The sequence below is a fragment of the Fulmarus glacialis genome, unplaced genomic scaffold (genome assembly GCF_000690835.1).
Source record: "Fulmarus glacialis isolate BGI_N327 unplaced genomic scaffold, ASM69083v1 scaffold10038, whole genome shotgun sequence".
In the NCBI taxonomy this organism is placed as follows: domain Eukaryota; kingdom Metazoa; phylum Chordata; class Aves; order Procellariiformes; family Procellariidae; genus Fulmarus; species Fulmarus glacialis.
In genome coordinates, this window is record NW_009228989.1 from 30,747 (window position 1) to 48,810 (window position 18,064).

At 39.2% G+C, this 18,064-nt stretch overlaps 1 protein-coding gene across 1 annotated transcript in view; it reads left to right on the forward strand.

Annotated features, from left to right (window-relative positions):
* The window catches only part of SPATA5 (spermatogenesis associated 5), a gene marked incomplete at both ends in the record, with an annotated part of 62,006 nt that overhangs the window by 30,377 nt on the left and 13,565 nt on the right, over positions 1-18,064 (forward strand). The window contains 3 exons of the mRNA XM_009583684.1: positions 5,496-5,705; positions 17,272-17,325; positions 17,750-17,829. Coding sequence (XP_009581979.1) covers positions 5,496-5,705; positions 17,272-17,325; positions 17,750-17,829 — 344 coding nt within the window. The remainder of the gene's footprint in view (positions 1-5,495; positions 5,706-17,271; positions 17,326-17,749; positions 17,830-18,064) is intronic.

The window sequence follows — 18,064 nt, forward strand, 5'->3', positions numbered from 1 at the left end:
GTGTGTGGGAAACGAAAAAGAAAGCATGAACCACATAGGAGTTTCTCCAAGAAACCTAAAAATGTTGTGTTTTGGTTTTGTTTTTCCCGGCTAATGTATCTTTGTGCATAGTATTTTGTGAAATCATCCTGTATTGATTAATCTGTAGATACTTTCTGTCTGCAAGGATAGGCTTTTCTTCCCCTCTCTCCTTGCCCCAGAAGCTATCCAGCTAGACAGTTAATTCTGTGGCTAAATTTCTTAGAAAAGCAGGGGTTACATCCCTTCATGTTTTGAAGTCTGACCTCAACACTGTCATCTAAAAAAATCCTTGCTAAAAATAACTTCAAACACTAAATAAATGATCAGCTATGAGATTTTTTCCAAAGAGAAGACAGAAGTCTGAGCTACGTTAATAATATCCGCTTTTTTGCTGTTTATTGCAGAGGATATTATTCACTTGGCAGCCCCCTTGGTGTGGATGGAACTTTCGGGCTATGCAGTTAGTTACAAGTGAAAACCATTGATGTACATGCTGAATTAAACTGAGATTTTTGTGATTTTTAACTTTCTGTTTTTCAGATGGTGGGGTTTTTTCTTCGTATTTCACTGCTTTGCAGTAGCCATGTGTCAATTGAATGAGAAGAGTTCAAAGTAACTTCTAAATAAAGCCACAAGTAAATGAATTTTGTTGAAGTGCTCCTTCCCTTATCATCATGACACCTTTGCCATTTATGGGCAGTTGGGTTTTTTTGAAGCTGGTATCACTTCTGATACTGAATGAAAATAATTACTTGTTTTGTCATGAACTTCAAATTGTTTCGTCAACACAGAGCTTGTTCTCTGAAATCTGTGGAACTTTGAGTAGGCTGTAAAGAAAATTTAGTTTTCAAATCAGTCTTTGCTTTTTAGGTCCTAGAATTGAGTACTAGCTGCTGGGCTGTTCAGAAGGCTACTAGGCCTCTTGTTACAGTCTTTTGTCTTATTTAAAACCTGAAAAACCCTCTTGTTATACCTATACCTAGGGTAATCGCTAAAGAACAAGGAGATATATTAGAAGTGACTTGTTTAGGTGGCCTCGAGCAAGTCACTTTACTTCTTGGTGTCTGAAGATATTTGATAACCTTTACAGAATGCTTTGCAGTCTGCTTCTGAAAAGTGCTTTATGATAAGCTAGTTATTACGGGTTTTGTCATTAAGCTCTTGAGCTCTTTTCTTATCCCAAGCATATTCAAAATTACTGGTGGGGAAAACAGCCAAAGTGAAGTGAGTTTGGGGCAGCAGACAGACAGTGAGGTTGTGTGCAGGAGGAGCTGTTGGAGGTTGAGGTGCCACCACGTGCTTTTTTTTGTGTTCCTCCTTTCTGCATTCCTTTGTCCTTCTACTTGTGTCCAGATTGCCATGAGTGTTGGCTGTGACCAAGGCAAAGGCAAAATACTTGCCTGTCCGGTTCCATGTAACATCTTGTTTTCTGTTTTTACAGAACCTTTCTTGAACTTTGCTACGTGTTACAACCTTTTTAGAAGGCTGCTTTTTCTGCAGCAGGGATTTAGGAGGGAGGGGATGCACGTTATAAATCAGGAAGTTAATACTTTAGTTCTTTGGAGAGTTGCACTGTAGTTGCCATTCCTCCCTCTCCTATGGGTCTTTCTGAAATTTTTGTAGAGTGCTATGGGTTTTGCTTGCCTGTTTCACTCCCTTTACTGTAATTCAGCACTCAGATTTGTGTCTTTGCAGCCAAAAGGTTCTGGATGAGACATCCTTTGCATGTCTGCTTTATTTCTTTATTGCTGCTGCTTAACAGCCTCTGGGGAGTTGCTGCTCTGCATCGTATTCTGAGCTCTCTTGACCTGGGGAGAGCTAAAGATCACGGCAGTAATGAAATCTCAGTGTCTTAAACACTGTAGCAGAGCACTGTCTTTGTATGTGTAAGCTCAGCCCCAAGGCTAGTCTTTAAAATCATTTCCACAGTGACAGAATATTGCTTCATTGCTTATGTTGCAAGACCTTTCCTTTGAGTTCGTGTGCCTGTAAAAGGAGTGTAGCTAGCTGTCCGGATGTGCGCACTAGGATTTGTGTTAATTGCAGTCGGGAAGTTACTGAGGATTTGTGTGCAAAAACAATCCACCTCGTTCTTCCAAGCTTATATGAATCTAAAAGAATTCTTACTTTTGAGTGTTTTATTGTTGGTGGACTGTTTCCCCCCCAACCCCCACTCCCAATTAACTCTATCCTTTTGAAATGAAGAAAAAAAAAATGTTTTGTTTAGGACTTGACCAGAATGTGAAGGTAGTGTTTTATTAGCTATTTTTGCTTTTAATACCATTGCTGCTTGAATTCCACACCTTCTATTATAGAAATTCTAAATAAGTTAACTGAATTTTTGATTGGTTAATTATTTTTCAACTCATAATGGGCAAGCTCACATTTAGTGGCCCTGTTTGTATGTCCTGACCCAGTTGTCTCCCCTTCTTCCCCTTCCCGATTTTAAATGTAAGCAAAATCAGAGTAAGTCTCCAGATTACTGAAAACAACTTTCATGTAAGGTGGCCCTACTTCACCTTTTCTGTACAATTCTATTGCTTGTGTTGATGTTAAATGACATGTAGTAGGTCTGAAAAATCATTTGAATAATGCCTCAGAAGACTTGTGCAATAGTCTGAATATTTGCAAGAGGATAAAAACATTTAGGTGTTTTCTCCCTGGCTTTTTGTATGTGTGCAAAGTACGGCTACTGGATTTTGGCGCTTCTGTTGCTGATAGTTATAGGGAATTCCTGATGGCTTGCTTCATTTTAAGAAGTTCATGTTTGTCAAAATCTAGCTAGAAAGACATGATGATAGGAATGACTAGTCCATTCTTTACCAGATATGAGGAAGGATTAATACTGAAAAATGAGAACAAGCTTATGTTATATGTCTTCTTCCCTAAGAAAAAGTTGTTTAAAAGTGCCAAGATGTAGTTCCTGTGCAGTTTACAGAGCTGCTAGGTAGAATTAAGGGTTGTAGGGATAAGTAATACTTATTTTTTAAATGAAATTTAAAACACTGACACTGTTTCAGATCTGACTCAGCAACACCAGCTTTTAGAATACGGGAAGATTGGGATTAACTGTCCTGAGTTTAATTATGTTACTCAACCATGAAGTTTGAGTGAAAAGGGGTGGTTTGCATGGGTGGAACAGTGGCAAGATGTAAGTGAGGTATCCGACACACGTCTTCACTTTTTATAAACTTGTGTGTTTGCTTCACTGTAATTAAAAACCTGCAGGTGGATTTCTGTCTCTCATTGTGAAAACTTGGTGGGGAAGGGAGGATTCTTCTTACCTTTAAGCACTTAACTGAGGTGCCTAAATTGGACATCTCCTCGCCATATGTTCTCTCTAAAAGAAAGAAGGAGAAACTGGGTGTGAGACCACCTGCCTGACTTCTGAAAGAGAGTTTGTACTATAGCTGAATTGCTCTGCGAAGCCTCTCTCTCTCTTTTGACTGTGTTGGTAGCCTGAGATACCCAGCTCAAAGTCGGGTGGTAGGAATTCATGCTCTTGTTTCCCTTTTCCTTTCCACAGTGTTGCGGAGTTTCTCCCTTTACTGTTTTTGTTGAATTCATACAAACACTTTCACTTCAAGACTAGAGACTTGTGCACAGCCCATTTTCGTCTCTTTGCTACCATTCCTTTAATCTGATTTGTGCAATTAGTCCTGTTTGTAGCATGAAGCAGCACTTCAGAAGGGAATATTGGCAGGTTGCAAAAGTTGGCTTACAAGTTACCAGAGTGGCATGCTGCTTTGGTAATGCCCCTGCTAAAATTCTTTCCTCCCCCTGCTACTGAGATACTCTGTTGTGTCTGATTCAGTCTTCACTTTGCTCTGACCTTTACTGAATTTGCGTTTCTCTTCTGTTTTTCTTGTTTTCTTTTTTTCCGTAAGGGAATCCTGCCTTTGGCAGATCCCTCTGCCCTCAGATCCTTCTTAGAAGGCAGTGGTGATCAGCTCTACATATTTCATACTTCCCCAGGCTGATAAAGTAATTATTTCAGAACAGAAGCTGCTGGTCACTAAGAAAAAGAAAGAGGTTTCGGTTTTTTTCTAGAGTTCCTGTAACATATTCCTGGTGTGAGAGAGACAATGTTCTGCAGGCAGTGGATCGGTAGCTCCTCACCCTCCAGTTAGCCTTTAAACTCAGAATATTTCTGAGGGGTTGACCCATGCGTATCGGTCTTTGGTGTTTGCTCTTCGCTGTCTTTGTAATTTTCTTCTATGTCAAAGACTGACAATCAAGGAGAAGTTTTATTTGGTTTGCAGTTTTCTTGGGCTTACGCAAAAGTGCTTGCACCACATCCAAATGCTCTTTTCCTTCCACTTCAGTAGCATACTGAATTGCCTCTTTCAGGGACTTTCTACTTTTAGTTTCCACTTTGTGTACTGGTATCAGGAAAATAGCAATTTCCTGGGACAAGCCAGCAGTGACACCAGTTTTCAAGTCAGGAGAAAGGCAATATGTTGCCTCTTAGTAATACTCTGCTTTCCTTTCAAGTGTAGCTGACTTTCCAGAGCTGAAGGGTGATTTATGTCTAGTAAATTTTTGGAAGAGTGTTTTAAGGCAGAAGATCATTTGATATAGGTGCGTCTTGACATGTTTAATATTTGAAGTGGACAGGAATGGATGGTGACAGGACGAAGAACAGGCCGGGGATATGGGGAAAAGTCTCAGGCTTGTTGACGGTGATTAGAGGAGAGGTGTAGCAGGTTTTGGATCCGTCTGCTGTTTTGGGTAAGACATATTAGTTCTGTCCCGATGTATGGCTGACAAGCTTGTCTTGTGTCTTCAGCAGAGCAAATTTAACTGCAGTTTGGTTTGAGCGTTGCTTTTCTGTGTGTGGTTTTTCTTTTCTGTAGCTACCTGTCTGTTTGGAGGATTGTTTGTTTTTAAGCTTCTAGTCAAATCTCCAGTGCCCAAGTCCTGTATGGGAGTGACAGTGTTTGCAAGTGGAGGAATCCCCAAAACTTCTGACATTCAGTCCTGTTCAGCGTAGTGGGATTATACAGCTGGGATCAGGGCCTTACTCTGCAGGTATAAATAAAACCACCTTGAGCTCATACAGTCCTTTCCTTCAGGGAAGACATCAAAATAATTTACAAATTCCGCATCAACATCATGTAAAAAAACCAAGAGAACCGAGTTATGACTTTGCTAGTGATCACGCAAAGTGTTGCTGCCTGTATGATCATGCTGTCATTTTATTGTTATTTTTCTATGTTTTGTTATTGAACTTTGAAGCAGATACAAAATATTTTACCGACATCCACCAGCAAAAAATGAGTCTAATCCCATTTACTTTGTGTGACTTTATTAATAATTGCTTCTTGTTTAAAAAAGGCTTTTTGAAGAAGTGACTTGTTAAAAACAACTTCATGAAATAACCAGTATGCATTCTACAGAGCATTTTTGGTTTGTTTTCTTTTTTAATAGTTGTGCTCCATTGTCTGAATTCAGCAACATGGTCTGCTTTGCAGGTATCTTGGTCAGACATAGGAGGACTAGAAGACGTCAAGCTGAAATTGAAGCAGGCAGTTGAATGGCCTCTCAAACATCCCGACTCTTTCATCCGAATGGGGATTCAGCCTCCGAAAGGTGTGCTGCTCTACGGACCTCCTGGGTGCTCAAAAACAATGATAGCAAAAGCTTTGGCTCATGAAAGTGGTCTCAACTTCTTAGCAGTGAAGGTAGGCCATTTAGTCTTACATTTTCTTAACTCCTGCATAACAGTTGACAGTTTACCAATTTCCAGTGCTAGAATCCAGTGGCTCTTGGTGTTTCTGATTGTTATATATGCTACAGCAAACACATTGTAAATATCAAGTAAGGTTTGTGTTTTCTTATGAAAAGGACTAGTGTTTTCTTGTGTGCTTTTTGAAAATTTGTTATTTATTTTATCATGGCACAGAAATTATATGTTGATAAGCTGGGTAGTGACATCTTCATTATTGGCATTATTTAAAATCTTTTAAAAATGGAAACAATGAAATTCTTAAAGCAGTATAAATGAAATACAACTCTGGATAGTGGGTAGCTCTTCTTACTGTAATAATTACTTGCTTGCATGAAAATATTATCTCCTCTCTTACATTCCTTTCCATTTCTCAGGAAAATCACTTTCTTTATCTTACTGTTCATGTTTCATTACAGAAATAGTAATACTTCAGTTTTTAGAAAGTTTGAAAAATCAGTTAGATCTGGAGTACTCTTGGATAAGTGGGATATTCTCTCAGCATTAAGAAACACTTTAAGTATAGAAAAATTTTGGATTTCATTGCCTATGAATCAGTGTAATTGATTACTGTGGGTTCTATGGAAAACGCATGAATGGAAGTTATTTAATAATAATAATATTGAGTTTCAACGCACAGGAAGAAGAAAAAATGCAGAGTGATTCCACGTGGGGTAGTCTTGCAGCTGTGTCAGAATGTTAATGAAGTGCAAGAAAAAACATTTGTTTAAGTATTTTAAAAGTATCTCCTTCTCAGCAGTAAGATCACGTACTCTTGTCTGTTGACCATCTCTTTACTCACAAAGCCTTCTGTGTTAGTTTCTACACAGCTTCCTCCTCTGCCTGTCCTTTCAGACACACTGTAGCTGCAGCTCTGGATCCTGTCCTCTCTGGGAGCAGAGGCAGTCACACTGACCCTGAAACCAGCAGCCCTTCATTGCCTGTGCTTCCCGGTATTGCAGACAGGCCGCTGGGTCACGGTCACATCAACAAGAGCAGCCTTGGAAACCTCAGCCCTTAAGAAACACTACCTTTACTGCCTCTTCCAGAAAGACAAAGTAGTTCTTTGTACTCCAGATTTACTGGTAAACAGGGTAACCTTTTCCTCCTGCACTGCTTCAAAGAAAACATTCCTCTTTGTCTCGCCCAAAGCACTGATGCCTGAGAGGGTGGGGAAAAAAGGTAGTGGGGGAAAAAAGTCTGAAAAAAAAGCAGTTAAAAATGAACGTTGTCGCTACCCTGTATTCATCAGTCATAGCTACATCAGACATTTTTACTGATGCAGTTAATTGTCCAAGAGTAAAAGGTGGCTTATGCCGAATAGGAGGTATCTGAAGGTGCACTGATAGGAAATGCTTTTGTACAGTAATGCAGTGTTTCTTCATGGTGGAGTTCTGATGGTGCAAACCCCACTGTCCTTGACAAGCTGCAGCAGATGTGGCTGGCTTGGGGAAACTGCCTTTTATTCCCTGTCCGTTTAAATCCCTTGGCCTGGAACTGGTCGAATATTCAATGTACAGATGTTTCAAGAAGCACATCTCTGGAGTATGTCCAGCCTTGGATATGTTGACTCCAGGAAGGGAACATAGCCCACTTTTTCTAACTTCACATTTGCTTCCTGGACAGAAAAGGCGACATCCATCATGTACTAAATGTGTTAAACATCATTGTCTGTAGCACTTCTTAAAGCGCAACAGGCATGAATTAATTTCCTGCAATAAATCCAAAGTAGAAGAATATGTGGGGTTTTGTTTTTTGGGGTTTGGTTTGGTTTTTTTTTGAGAGAGAGGATTTTTCTTTTCTTGCTTATAGTCCTATTAATTTTCCCGTTCTCTATGTTATGTCTCAAATATCTGTCCCTGGAACTGATAGCAGGCTTTTTGAAATGGAAGTGTGTTTCGTCATAATTTACTTTTCAGACTTGCATTTTCCTTCCAGTCTCTCCTGCCCCAAATAAGTAATTTTGATGAAAAGTGTGTGCTATACAGCCTGTAGAATACGTGTACTCTTTCAGGATAGTTCAGGTGGCTCAGGTTCTTCGGTCCTTCTCGAGAACGGACTGCAGACAGGAGGCATAGCTCTAGCTGTGGGAGCCTGCTACTGGATGCCCTCTCTCCCTGTGTCTGAAACTTGAGAGGAAATAGAGTACATTACATGCAGTGCTTACTTGGTCCAGTGATTTTTGGAAGATGGACCTATTATGTCTGCATGCTACATTTAAGATACATGGGCACAGTAAGTCCAACTCTCTCAAGAAGTGCTGAATGTACTGTACTTGTCTAAGTTGGCTGTCCTGCTTGGGTGCAACAGGTATCACTCCTGCCCCAGCCTGGCTCCAGGAAGGCTTTGCATTATTTTCCAGATGTGTCTATGCAATGTCTGTGCAGTTTGGACAGCTGACTCTGTTAAATGAGGTACTTCAGCTGGGTTATATGTAATCTGTTAAAATGTGAAATTTCCATGTGTCTTGGGCATGGCTGGTTGTCATAACGCTGTATGAGGCATGGTCAAAACGACGCAGGCTCCAGTCCATGTCTGACTTGCCTCTAATAAGGTTTGGAAAATGGGCAAAGTCTAGATGTAATTTCTGGGCAGAGGAGCTGAAGAAAATAATGTGATAACAGATGTTTGACGTTGCATCCTGTTCTCTCCTGAAATCTATTGTGAAGTTTGCATGGTTAGTGTTACAATGAATGCGGCCCTTTTGTAAACATGCTCTTTGATATTTGGCCAAAACTTTTCATAGCTATATTTTCAGCAAGATTGGTGACCTTTTGCTTTTCCAGAGAAAAGCAGTTGGTTAGTTGGTTTGTTTAACAAAGCAATCTTGCATATAATTCCTAAGGGGAATTGTTTATTTTTATTCCTTCACTTGACTTTCTTTGTCTCTAATACAATATATCTGCTAAATTTACTGGGGAGGAGGTTGTCAACTACTTTCCAGGGGATGGCTCTTCCTGCTCCCACCCACCACCCCTTTTTCTAAATCTCTTGTAGCATCGAGGCTTTTCAGGGTTTTAGTGGTCATCTTGATTATTCCCCCTTCCCAAACCTCTGTTACAAAAGGCAACTTTTTGTTCAGAATTGTTCTCAACTTCTTGGAAAGCTTTCAGTGTTTTGTGGTCATGGATACAAGTGAGTGTAAGACGGTGTGAAGGAATGAATTAGGATAATTTTTTCATTCTTCAGGATTGAACATCAGTGTTGACTTATCAATAGTTTTTGATCTGGTTGAATTCTTATTTCAGTCAGCCTTCTATGTACTTTTATACTTCTTCACACTCCTTTTGTGCTCCCCCCAAAGTTTGTAATTTTCTTCTGAAATGTATCTTGCGCATTTCTTTTACTGATAGGAAAAGCAATTTGTATACAGATATTGGACCTATAAACATTAATAGATGGGGGATGTAATTTTCAGCTTCTGCCAGGTTGATGACACCTCTCTGTTATATACAACTGTCTGACATTTTTGCTTTAGCTTTCTGTCATCTAGCTTTCTGAAATTGAACATGAAGAAAGTGAAACCCTTTGTCACTGTGTTATTTCTGTGGGCTTTTTTCCCCTCTTTTGGCTGTTTATGTGGTGGGTATCTCTCTGTACTGTTTTGACAGTTCCTGCACTTAGGGTCAGCTTTGACTGGCTGCTTTTTTGAAATATATGTTGATTAGACCACTAAGATTTCATGGTGATATTATAAGAATATTTTTGGAGGAAACTTCCATATCTTGCTGTATGGCATAGATAATTATATCTGCATTTGTCTTGCATCTTAGCTTGTTTACATTTGTTAAGACTGCCCTCTTGGAATTTTTTTTTTAATTTAATTTTATTTTTAGGAAATCCTGTATCATTGTGTTGTGCTAAGAATCAAATGGATATTACTTTTCTTCACGGATTTTCTGTTGCTTTTCTGGGAAGCAACTTGCAAACAATCTCCGTGGGTTTTTTTTTTTCCTCTCATATTATTGTGGTATGTAGGTAATTAACTTTGCTACCAAATAAGAAAACCATTGTGCTTTTTGTTTTTAACCTATTTGAAAATGAACACTGAAGTTCACTCTTTTGTTGTCAGGCTGGGAGGCACCATCACGGTACCTACCTGGATAAACACCCATCACCCAGTTACAATATGATCCTTAGCTGACCGTCCCATAAGGGCCACGGGGATTGGAAAATCCTTTTGCCCCTTGAGTTGCCCATAAGCCCAGGATGCTGCATACTAGAGGGGATGTATGTTGTTGATGGTATTCTGCATTGCATTAACTTCTACTTACTCAGCCTGCTAAAACCAGAGGAAGACACTCCGCTGACTTCAGGAGGCTTTTGCTCAGGATTATATCAACAGGGGACTTTGAGTTCTGTTTTCTGTCCAACAAGCAGATTACCTGAGTTTACAAAATAAATAACAAGAAAAATTTTGTAACTTCTATATGCTTCTAATGGTTTTGGAAGCATCGTTTTTCCTCTTGCTGCTTAGTGCTTTTTAATATTTGTCTGTTTAAAATCAAAACTAAGGCAAAAACTCACTTAGTGGTAGTGGCAAAAACCAGCTTAAATTTTCAGAAAATTTAGATTTCCAAAAGTTAAACCCCTTGGAATTCAGCTAAGTGAAACACACGAATTGTTGTAAACATGATGAAGCAATATTTAAAAAAAACAACCCCAAACCCACCCATGATGTTAAGTAGTGTTTAAGGACGTTAACACCGAGCAAACCAATGGTACAGATGATGTATACTATACTGCTCTAAAATATTATTTGCATTGGTTAGGAGCTCCAACTATGGTGGGGAAAAAAAAAGGTTAGAAAATATTCCTGACATTTTATTTGCTGTTACTTAAGAGCTTGGGCTGAAGGAATCTTTTCTTTTTTCAATTAGCAGTAATTACAAAAATATACACTGTTCTCACAGCTCTGACTTCACCTTGGCTTGATTTAACTTCCTGTATCACCCTGCGATGCTTTTGTACCACTGCCGGTGCTTGACATGTGCACAAGCTTAGTTTGTCGTCTGGGTCAATTTACGTCAAAATATTTTCCAATTGAAGTTTCCTCTGCTTTTCCCTTCAGCTCTTGGCTGTGGCAGCTCAAACAGATTAATGAGGCTTGGAAAGGCCGACTGCTTTGCTTTGTGAAGAACTGTCACTGAATTTTGGGGAGATAGTTTAGCCTTTTGACGGGGATTTCAGTGAGCAGAAGCATGATTTCATGAAAGCTTGGTGCCTGTAACTAGCTAAGCAAAACATTTAAGATGAAAAATGAAGAAGCATTGTGGTTTTCTGAGAAACTCTGGCAAACATTTGATAAAATTTCCAAAAAGATCCATCGTAACGCATTTACAGTATCTTGTTAGTTAATTAGCAGATGGTGAAACTAACTATATTTGAAAAATTTGTTTAACATTTTTTACAAGGGATAACAATTTGAGATACTTCAATGAACTCTCTTAATCCTGAAGCTATCTGCATGTTTTTACTCAACTGAAAATAAAATAAGGCATTCATCCATTCTTACCATAAGCTTCCCAAAAGTGAACGTGCAGGCAGAAAATGATTCAAAGATAATCCCCTGTCTCTGTTTCCTTGTCCCTTCTCAATTACTTTGCAAGATTAATTTTTATTAGCACTTAATTTCTCTCCCTCCCTTCAGGTTACCAAGGGTTTGTCAGCCATCAGGTAAAAGTAGCAATCGCAGAATGGAGTGTTGCTGGAGGGTGAAGTGTCAGCAGCCGAACACGTTTTGCAGTGCGGATGGCTAATTTTGCGTTGTCTTGCTGTATGATTTTTTGATCCCACATGGATACTGCCCTGATGGTGCCAAGCCTAGTCCAAGACAGAGTAGCGGATTAGCCTGTAGTTGAAAGTGGTAGTGAATAGGAACGGGTGCTGAAAATCCGTGATGAACAGGAATGACTTGCAAAGGGATTTCTCTGTGGACAGGGCAGGTGAGCGGGATGGGATACTTTTAGATCTGCTTCAACTCTGTCACGATAGAATTTCACCTCTGGCTTGATACTGCTGTGCCTGTGCTGGTGCAGCACTTCGTAAGCATGCAAAATCTTGGTGAATTTTAGTGGCAGCTATGCCCAAGTGCTGAAGAGGGCCCTCTCTGAAGGTACTGGTGCATGCAGTGAATTTAATTCAATGTTTCCAGTCAGTTCACTCCACACTACAAATACTGGCTTCTGTATTGTGTAAAGAAGCCTCAAAAGGTTGTCATTAAAGTTTGCTAGTCAAGGCAAATGGCAAACAAGTGAATTCTGAGGCATGCCAATAAAGAAAAATGGATATTATGTTTGCCTTCGCAGTTTGATTACGCTGCTTTTAGCAACTTCACTGCAAGGATTGAGGATGACAATTTTTTGCCAGCCTACTCCCTTAGATACTTTGGAGCCCACAAGCACCTGTTGAAATTGAAGTTTTTAAAACACCAGACAGGTGTCAACAAGTTTTTAAGGTCTTCTGGAATGCATGGCAGAGGGAGAGGAGGTGATTAAAACAGTGCACGGCACTCAGCCTGGAGTTTACATCTGCTGAGAAGCTGGGAGTAATGCAGATTAAATCATTAAACAGCATTGAAAGAGAAGAAGTAGGCTTTATTCTTAACAAGCAAATATAATGCGTTTTCTGAGCAAATGTTTTTCTATGTAGCGTAACCAATTACCAAATCACACATGTACAACCTTTGCATTAGAAATAGCCTTACTGTTAAAATCAAGGAAGTCTCACTGTTTATCCTGTTAACTCTCTTTCCTGCAGCCGGCCTGAGTCGTGTGTTGCTTTGGTTTGACTGTGGTAGGGATGGGATAGCATTTTGACGTTGAGATTACAGTATCAAAAAACTAACTAATTTCTGAATCTCTTCCAAATCAGTTAATGTTGTTATAGTAGATCATCTCACCTGCATTGTCACGGAACTGGAAAGAATAAAAAAAAAGAAAGAAAAATGAAACCAAAATGCTGGTTTTAAGTCCATGAAAGATGTACTGGTAGGGGTGGGATCAAGCTTCACTCCTCTGAGCTGGCTGTCTACGCTCCTTCTGCAGTCTGATGAGAAATTAGCACATCAGAGTGAGGTGCATTGCATCTGCGAGGTAGACGTAGGTCTGTCGAAATCAATTAGTGTGAATGTCTAACTCGGATGCAGATGTCTGAGTGTGGGCACTGAACGTTGCCCTAGGAACACATTGTGAACAGTTGAAAACTAATTTTGGCACCCCCGTCTTTTTTTTTTTTTCTTTCCCTTTTTGAGTTTCACAGTGCAGAGCTCAGTTTCTAGATACTTCATTTGAAATTGAGTATTAATTATGACTGATATTTTAATGTCTGTTTGGTCATTTCTACTTTGAACATGGCAAAGAAGGAATTGTGCATTATGTCCTGTAGAGTAATAATCTGTAGGATGTGATATAAATTCTCTAATTCATTGGATTTTTAAAAAAATATGAACTGTACTCTATAGCTAACATAGTTTAGTGTGTCTGTGTTAGAGACCAGAACCTGCATGTGAGGTTATGGCAGTGTTTTTGAAGAGCGTAGACAGAGCTGTATGCTAGAGAAATCAGGAGTTGTGTCCATCTGGCTCAACAAGCATAAGTGCATAACTTAACTGATTGTCAAAACAGTAAAAAATTATTTGTAGAGGGAAGTCATCGACTAAATTTCCTATTTCCACCCATTTTTTCAGGTGGAAAAAATCCGCAAGTGGTTTTAAGCACTGCTTAGAAAAAATTACTGATACTCTTTAACTTCAGGGATACCAGATGTTCCTCTTGCAGTTTAAAAACACTTTGAGAACTTCTGTCATAACCATGTGTACATAAGCTTATCTCATGTTGCAGCTTGTATACAGGGGTTTTTATCTTTTGTGCAGTTAATCTTTCAAGAGCTTATCCTGATAATATTTTAAATGTAAGGAATTTTCTTTTTTTCCTTGCTTTTTTTATTTAAAAAAAAAAAAAAAAGATCAACAGAGGAGAAAAATCCACACCCAATCCAGACCATAAACAAGTGGAAGGTTTCATGATACAAGGGGAAACTATCTTGTAAACGAGGATGGGATAGTCTTTAAACAGAGCATACCTGGAAACTATCTCTACTTTGAGGCTGAATAAACAAAACTCAGCAGTATACAGTGGGCCTGAATTGGCAGATTTTATACTATTAGTCTGGATTGTAGCTCACAAATGGTATGCTTATATGCATGGCTAAGCTACAACTACTTCTGCCAATTTCCTGCTCCAAATCTTTTGCTGGTTTTGGAGTGACTGTGCAAATGACCAGAAGAAACAGGTTTTATTTCTTCACATCCCCTCATATGGAAGATGGCTTGTTGCAGAAGAGAACAGAGCTATGCATCATTAAACTGGACCATTTGTTACTAGCACCTCTTGGTCAGTGTATCAACAGCTGTAAACAGCTTTAAAAGGAATCCTTATGGTCACCTAGGAGCCAAAAATGATGTTTCAGCAAATGTCAACTTTCTGAGTAAGTCAGGTTCATGTAATTTGATTTTTGAAGCATTAGAAAAGCATTGAAAAATTAAAAGAAAACCCTCCTGGTATTTCTTGAGTGGCCTCCAACTTCAAAGCAAACTTCCTAAAAAGAGAAGGTGAGCTTTGTGAAAATTGGAAACTGTGTCAGCTGTCAGCAGGTGACTTTGTGGTGGCCTGTAGACTTGTCATGCAGATCTATCTTTTGAAAGAACTCCCATCAATCTCAGCTAAAGGACAGCCCATTTGCAGACAGGGTAAGGCAGAGGTTCAGCTCAGGTGGGACCGGAGCTAACCCAATTTAGTTTCTACATCCAGCTTCTTTGAACATTTCTAGTTTTTGTGTTGTGGTTTTAAGTGTTTGCATGAAATGAAATGTATACCAATTCCTCCTCTTCTGTGTGTGCTTTCTCTTACTTTGGAGTCTTTTCCTTTATTGCCATGTATAATAAGAGTTCCAAGCTGCTTGCAAAAAAACCCGTGGTTCTGAACAGCAGTTTTGGTATCGCTCATGAGTGGTGAACTAGGAGACCTTCAAATCAATTTTTATGAAAATTCTTTGTGAAGAAGCTTAATGAAGAGAAAAATGGAGAAAAACTTAATGTCAAAGCTTACAGCAAAACCATGCATTCAAAATAATTCTCTTTGGAAACATTTTAAACAGTATTTATTGCTTTGATGTTGCCTTGATCATATTTTAATGCTTAATTAAAAATAAAACTCCAAGCATCTGAAATTATATTGTACCTTAAAGCTCAAAGACAGTAGTTTTGGTTTTAAGTATTTTTTTGCTCAGACAAAAGAAAAGAAAATGTAGGCTATTTGATGTTGTGTCATATTAGAGGAGTACACTATTGGCACTGAGGTATACGATGTTGGTTTCCATGAGAATACTGATGTGAATGAAGATTTTGAGAATAAAGGCATGAAAGAGAAGGTCCACAGGATCCAAGAAAAAGTTAGTAAAAGAAATCTATAATTATCGGTAGATCTGCAGAGGTTTTTCAGTGTATCAGCTCAGTTTAACAGAGAGCTAGACAGAAAGACAAGACTGTGCTCTCATTCCTTAAGGATTTGTAAGGCCCGCGCTATCGGCTTCCTCATCTGCACTGAATGTGATGAATGGCAAGGGCCCGGAGCAGCTGGATGCTGTCTCTTTGAGCTGCCAGCCTGTTCTGCACAAACTGCTGCATGCTCCTCATGTTCGGTGTCCACAGTGAATAGTAGGAAAAGGCTTTGTGTTTCTCTCTCTTGCCTTGTTTTTTCTTTCTTTCTTTCCTGTGTTCTTCATCAGTTATGTTGATGAATAATTCTGGTTTCACGCAAGTATCCAACAGACTCAAATTTTGAAGTTGTTGAAAGCCTGCAGGTGACACTTTAACTTTAGCTACTGCAGCAGTTGCTTTAAGGGTAGATGTTGATGAAAGGAAGCAATGCTAATTGTACCATTTACATTTCCTGTGGGCAAGGCATGCAGTGCTCTTCTTCCAGTCCTTATACAATTGCTTTTACCTGTGTGGTACACCAGTTCTGGCTACTGCTGTATCTCACCTGGTCCTTGGGTAATGGTCAACTCTTAGAAAACAAATTAATGAAAATAGTGGCATAGCCTGGATGCTTTGCTGATATCAGATAACTTGTGCTTTTCTTTTTGGATTATACATTCTTCCCCATACATGTGTCCAGGTATTTTCCAGTGGTGCTAGTTCAAGATAAAGCCAGTGCATTAACTGTTATTGCAAGAGTGAAAATGAGTGTGGAGAGGGGAGACTGCAAAAAACAGCATGCTGCATTTTTAGAGTAATGAATCTGTATTGTACAGGTCTGGGTACAAAGTCCAGGCGGTCCCATTGACAGAGGGGTTGTAACAGAAGCTCTGTCACTGCCAATGTGTAAATGTGCATCTACCACACATTCTTAATTCTAGCATACCTGCTGTTTAAAGCTGCCCTACTGCTCTGAGCCGAGAGTTACCTGAAGGTACTTGCAGCTGTGAAGCATAGAAAGGTGGTTCAGTTTTCTGACTGTGAAGGAGGATGTCATTTCTGCTAGTGAAATTACGAGGACACGTGTTCCTTGGAAAATAGATCAAACCCGCTGGCTCTTTTTGTTCAGGGTAGTGGATAATCATCATTGGTTGTGGCTGCAGGTCAATGTTAATGCAAGCCAGGCTGAAGTCAATGAGTCATTACCAATCCCACGAGAACCTTAGTCCCATTAGGAAGCATTATTTAAGCAGCCTATCCTACAGGATATAGCAGAACAGAAAATGCTCTGAGAATTCTCCATTGTTTTACTTTTTATAATTGTAAGTACTTGTTCAAGACTTGAACGTTGACCCTGTGGTCTCTGGTCTGTTCCTAGTGGACAGGGCTGTGAGTATAAACAGGCACTGCAGCAGCTGGCACTAATAATCGTGCTTGGCAGTCTTGGCAGAGAGGAGAAGGAATGCGAATAAGCTAAGACACTGAACAGCCTTCTCGTCTCGCTGGGGATGGAGCGCCTCGTGGATGGGTTTCAGGTGTGCTGCTATGGCAGCTTCTTCTTTCTGGACCCGCAAACTATCAAGTTCAAAGAAGTGCCGTTAAACATTGGTTTAAATCACTGTTTTGGTGCTTGGCTGGACAGGATGCATGTTGAGAGCGCAAGTAAATGCTTTTCTGTAATTCATATTTTTGGCTGATTTGCAGTCCCCTTGTTGCTGTTGTTGAGCCAAGAAATTTTAAGAACCCCAAAGTGTTTATTTTTTTGATTAATTCCATTTCTCATGAAAGCACTAGGAAGGTATTATGATGAGAGGACTAACCTATATGCATAGTTACACGCATGCACAGTGCTATAACAAATGGAGGAAAACTTGGTACAGGTAGAAGGTAAGTCTAAAAATGGAAAAAGAAGAGTTGCAAGTGACAAATTATCAAAATTCCTTGTAACAGAGCATCAGTAATGCAGCACTAGCAGATTGTCTCAGTCATTTTGTATGTAAATGTAATGTGCTCTTTAAACTTTTTTTTTTTTTAAATTTTGCAGGGACCTGAACTGATGAATAAATATGTTGGTGAGTCTGAACGAGCAGTGAGAGAGGTGAGAAAGGGCAAGCTATTCATAACGTTATATATTAAGCTTTCTTGGCATTCAAATTCTTCTCTGCTTATCAGGTTACCTTTAAACTTTCCAAAAAAACTCCTTCTGGTTTAAGTTTAAAAAATAAAATAAAAAAAAAAGCAGAAGGGATATTTTGTGTTGTTTAACTTCCTTCTGCATCGGCCTAGAGATGCATGTCAAATTTGGGATCCAGTAGCAGCTTTCACTATAAGCCTGCATCGTGCAGTATCATGAATAACTTCTAAAAGGTCTGGGTTTTTTTTTATTAAAAGAAAAAAAAAAGATGACAAGGCTTATGTCTGTTCTGTGATGCTCTTCAGCTTTTGAGGTGTGCAGGGGGTGATAGCATTCTGTAAAAATTTTCCATCACTTAAAACTGAGTGTTTCATTTTTATTTTTCTAGATCTTTAGGAAAGCCAGAGCGGTGTCTCCTTCAATTATTTTCTTTGATGAGATAGATGCCTTGGCAGTTGAAAGGGGAAAGTAAGTAATCCTGTTACAAAAATCACAGATGTTATTTTCTGATGAATTACTCTTACATTGTGCAATCACAAGTGTATTAACTTTCTAGAATTATTTTATTAAATATATTCATTCCACATGCAGAAGGATAGCATTTGTGACTTCTACTCAAGCATATTTAACTTGGCATAAACAGGTAAGCTGGTGGAGTTCCTCCTTTCTCATCTCATTAGCAGGACTGATTAGCATGGTTCTC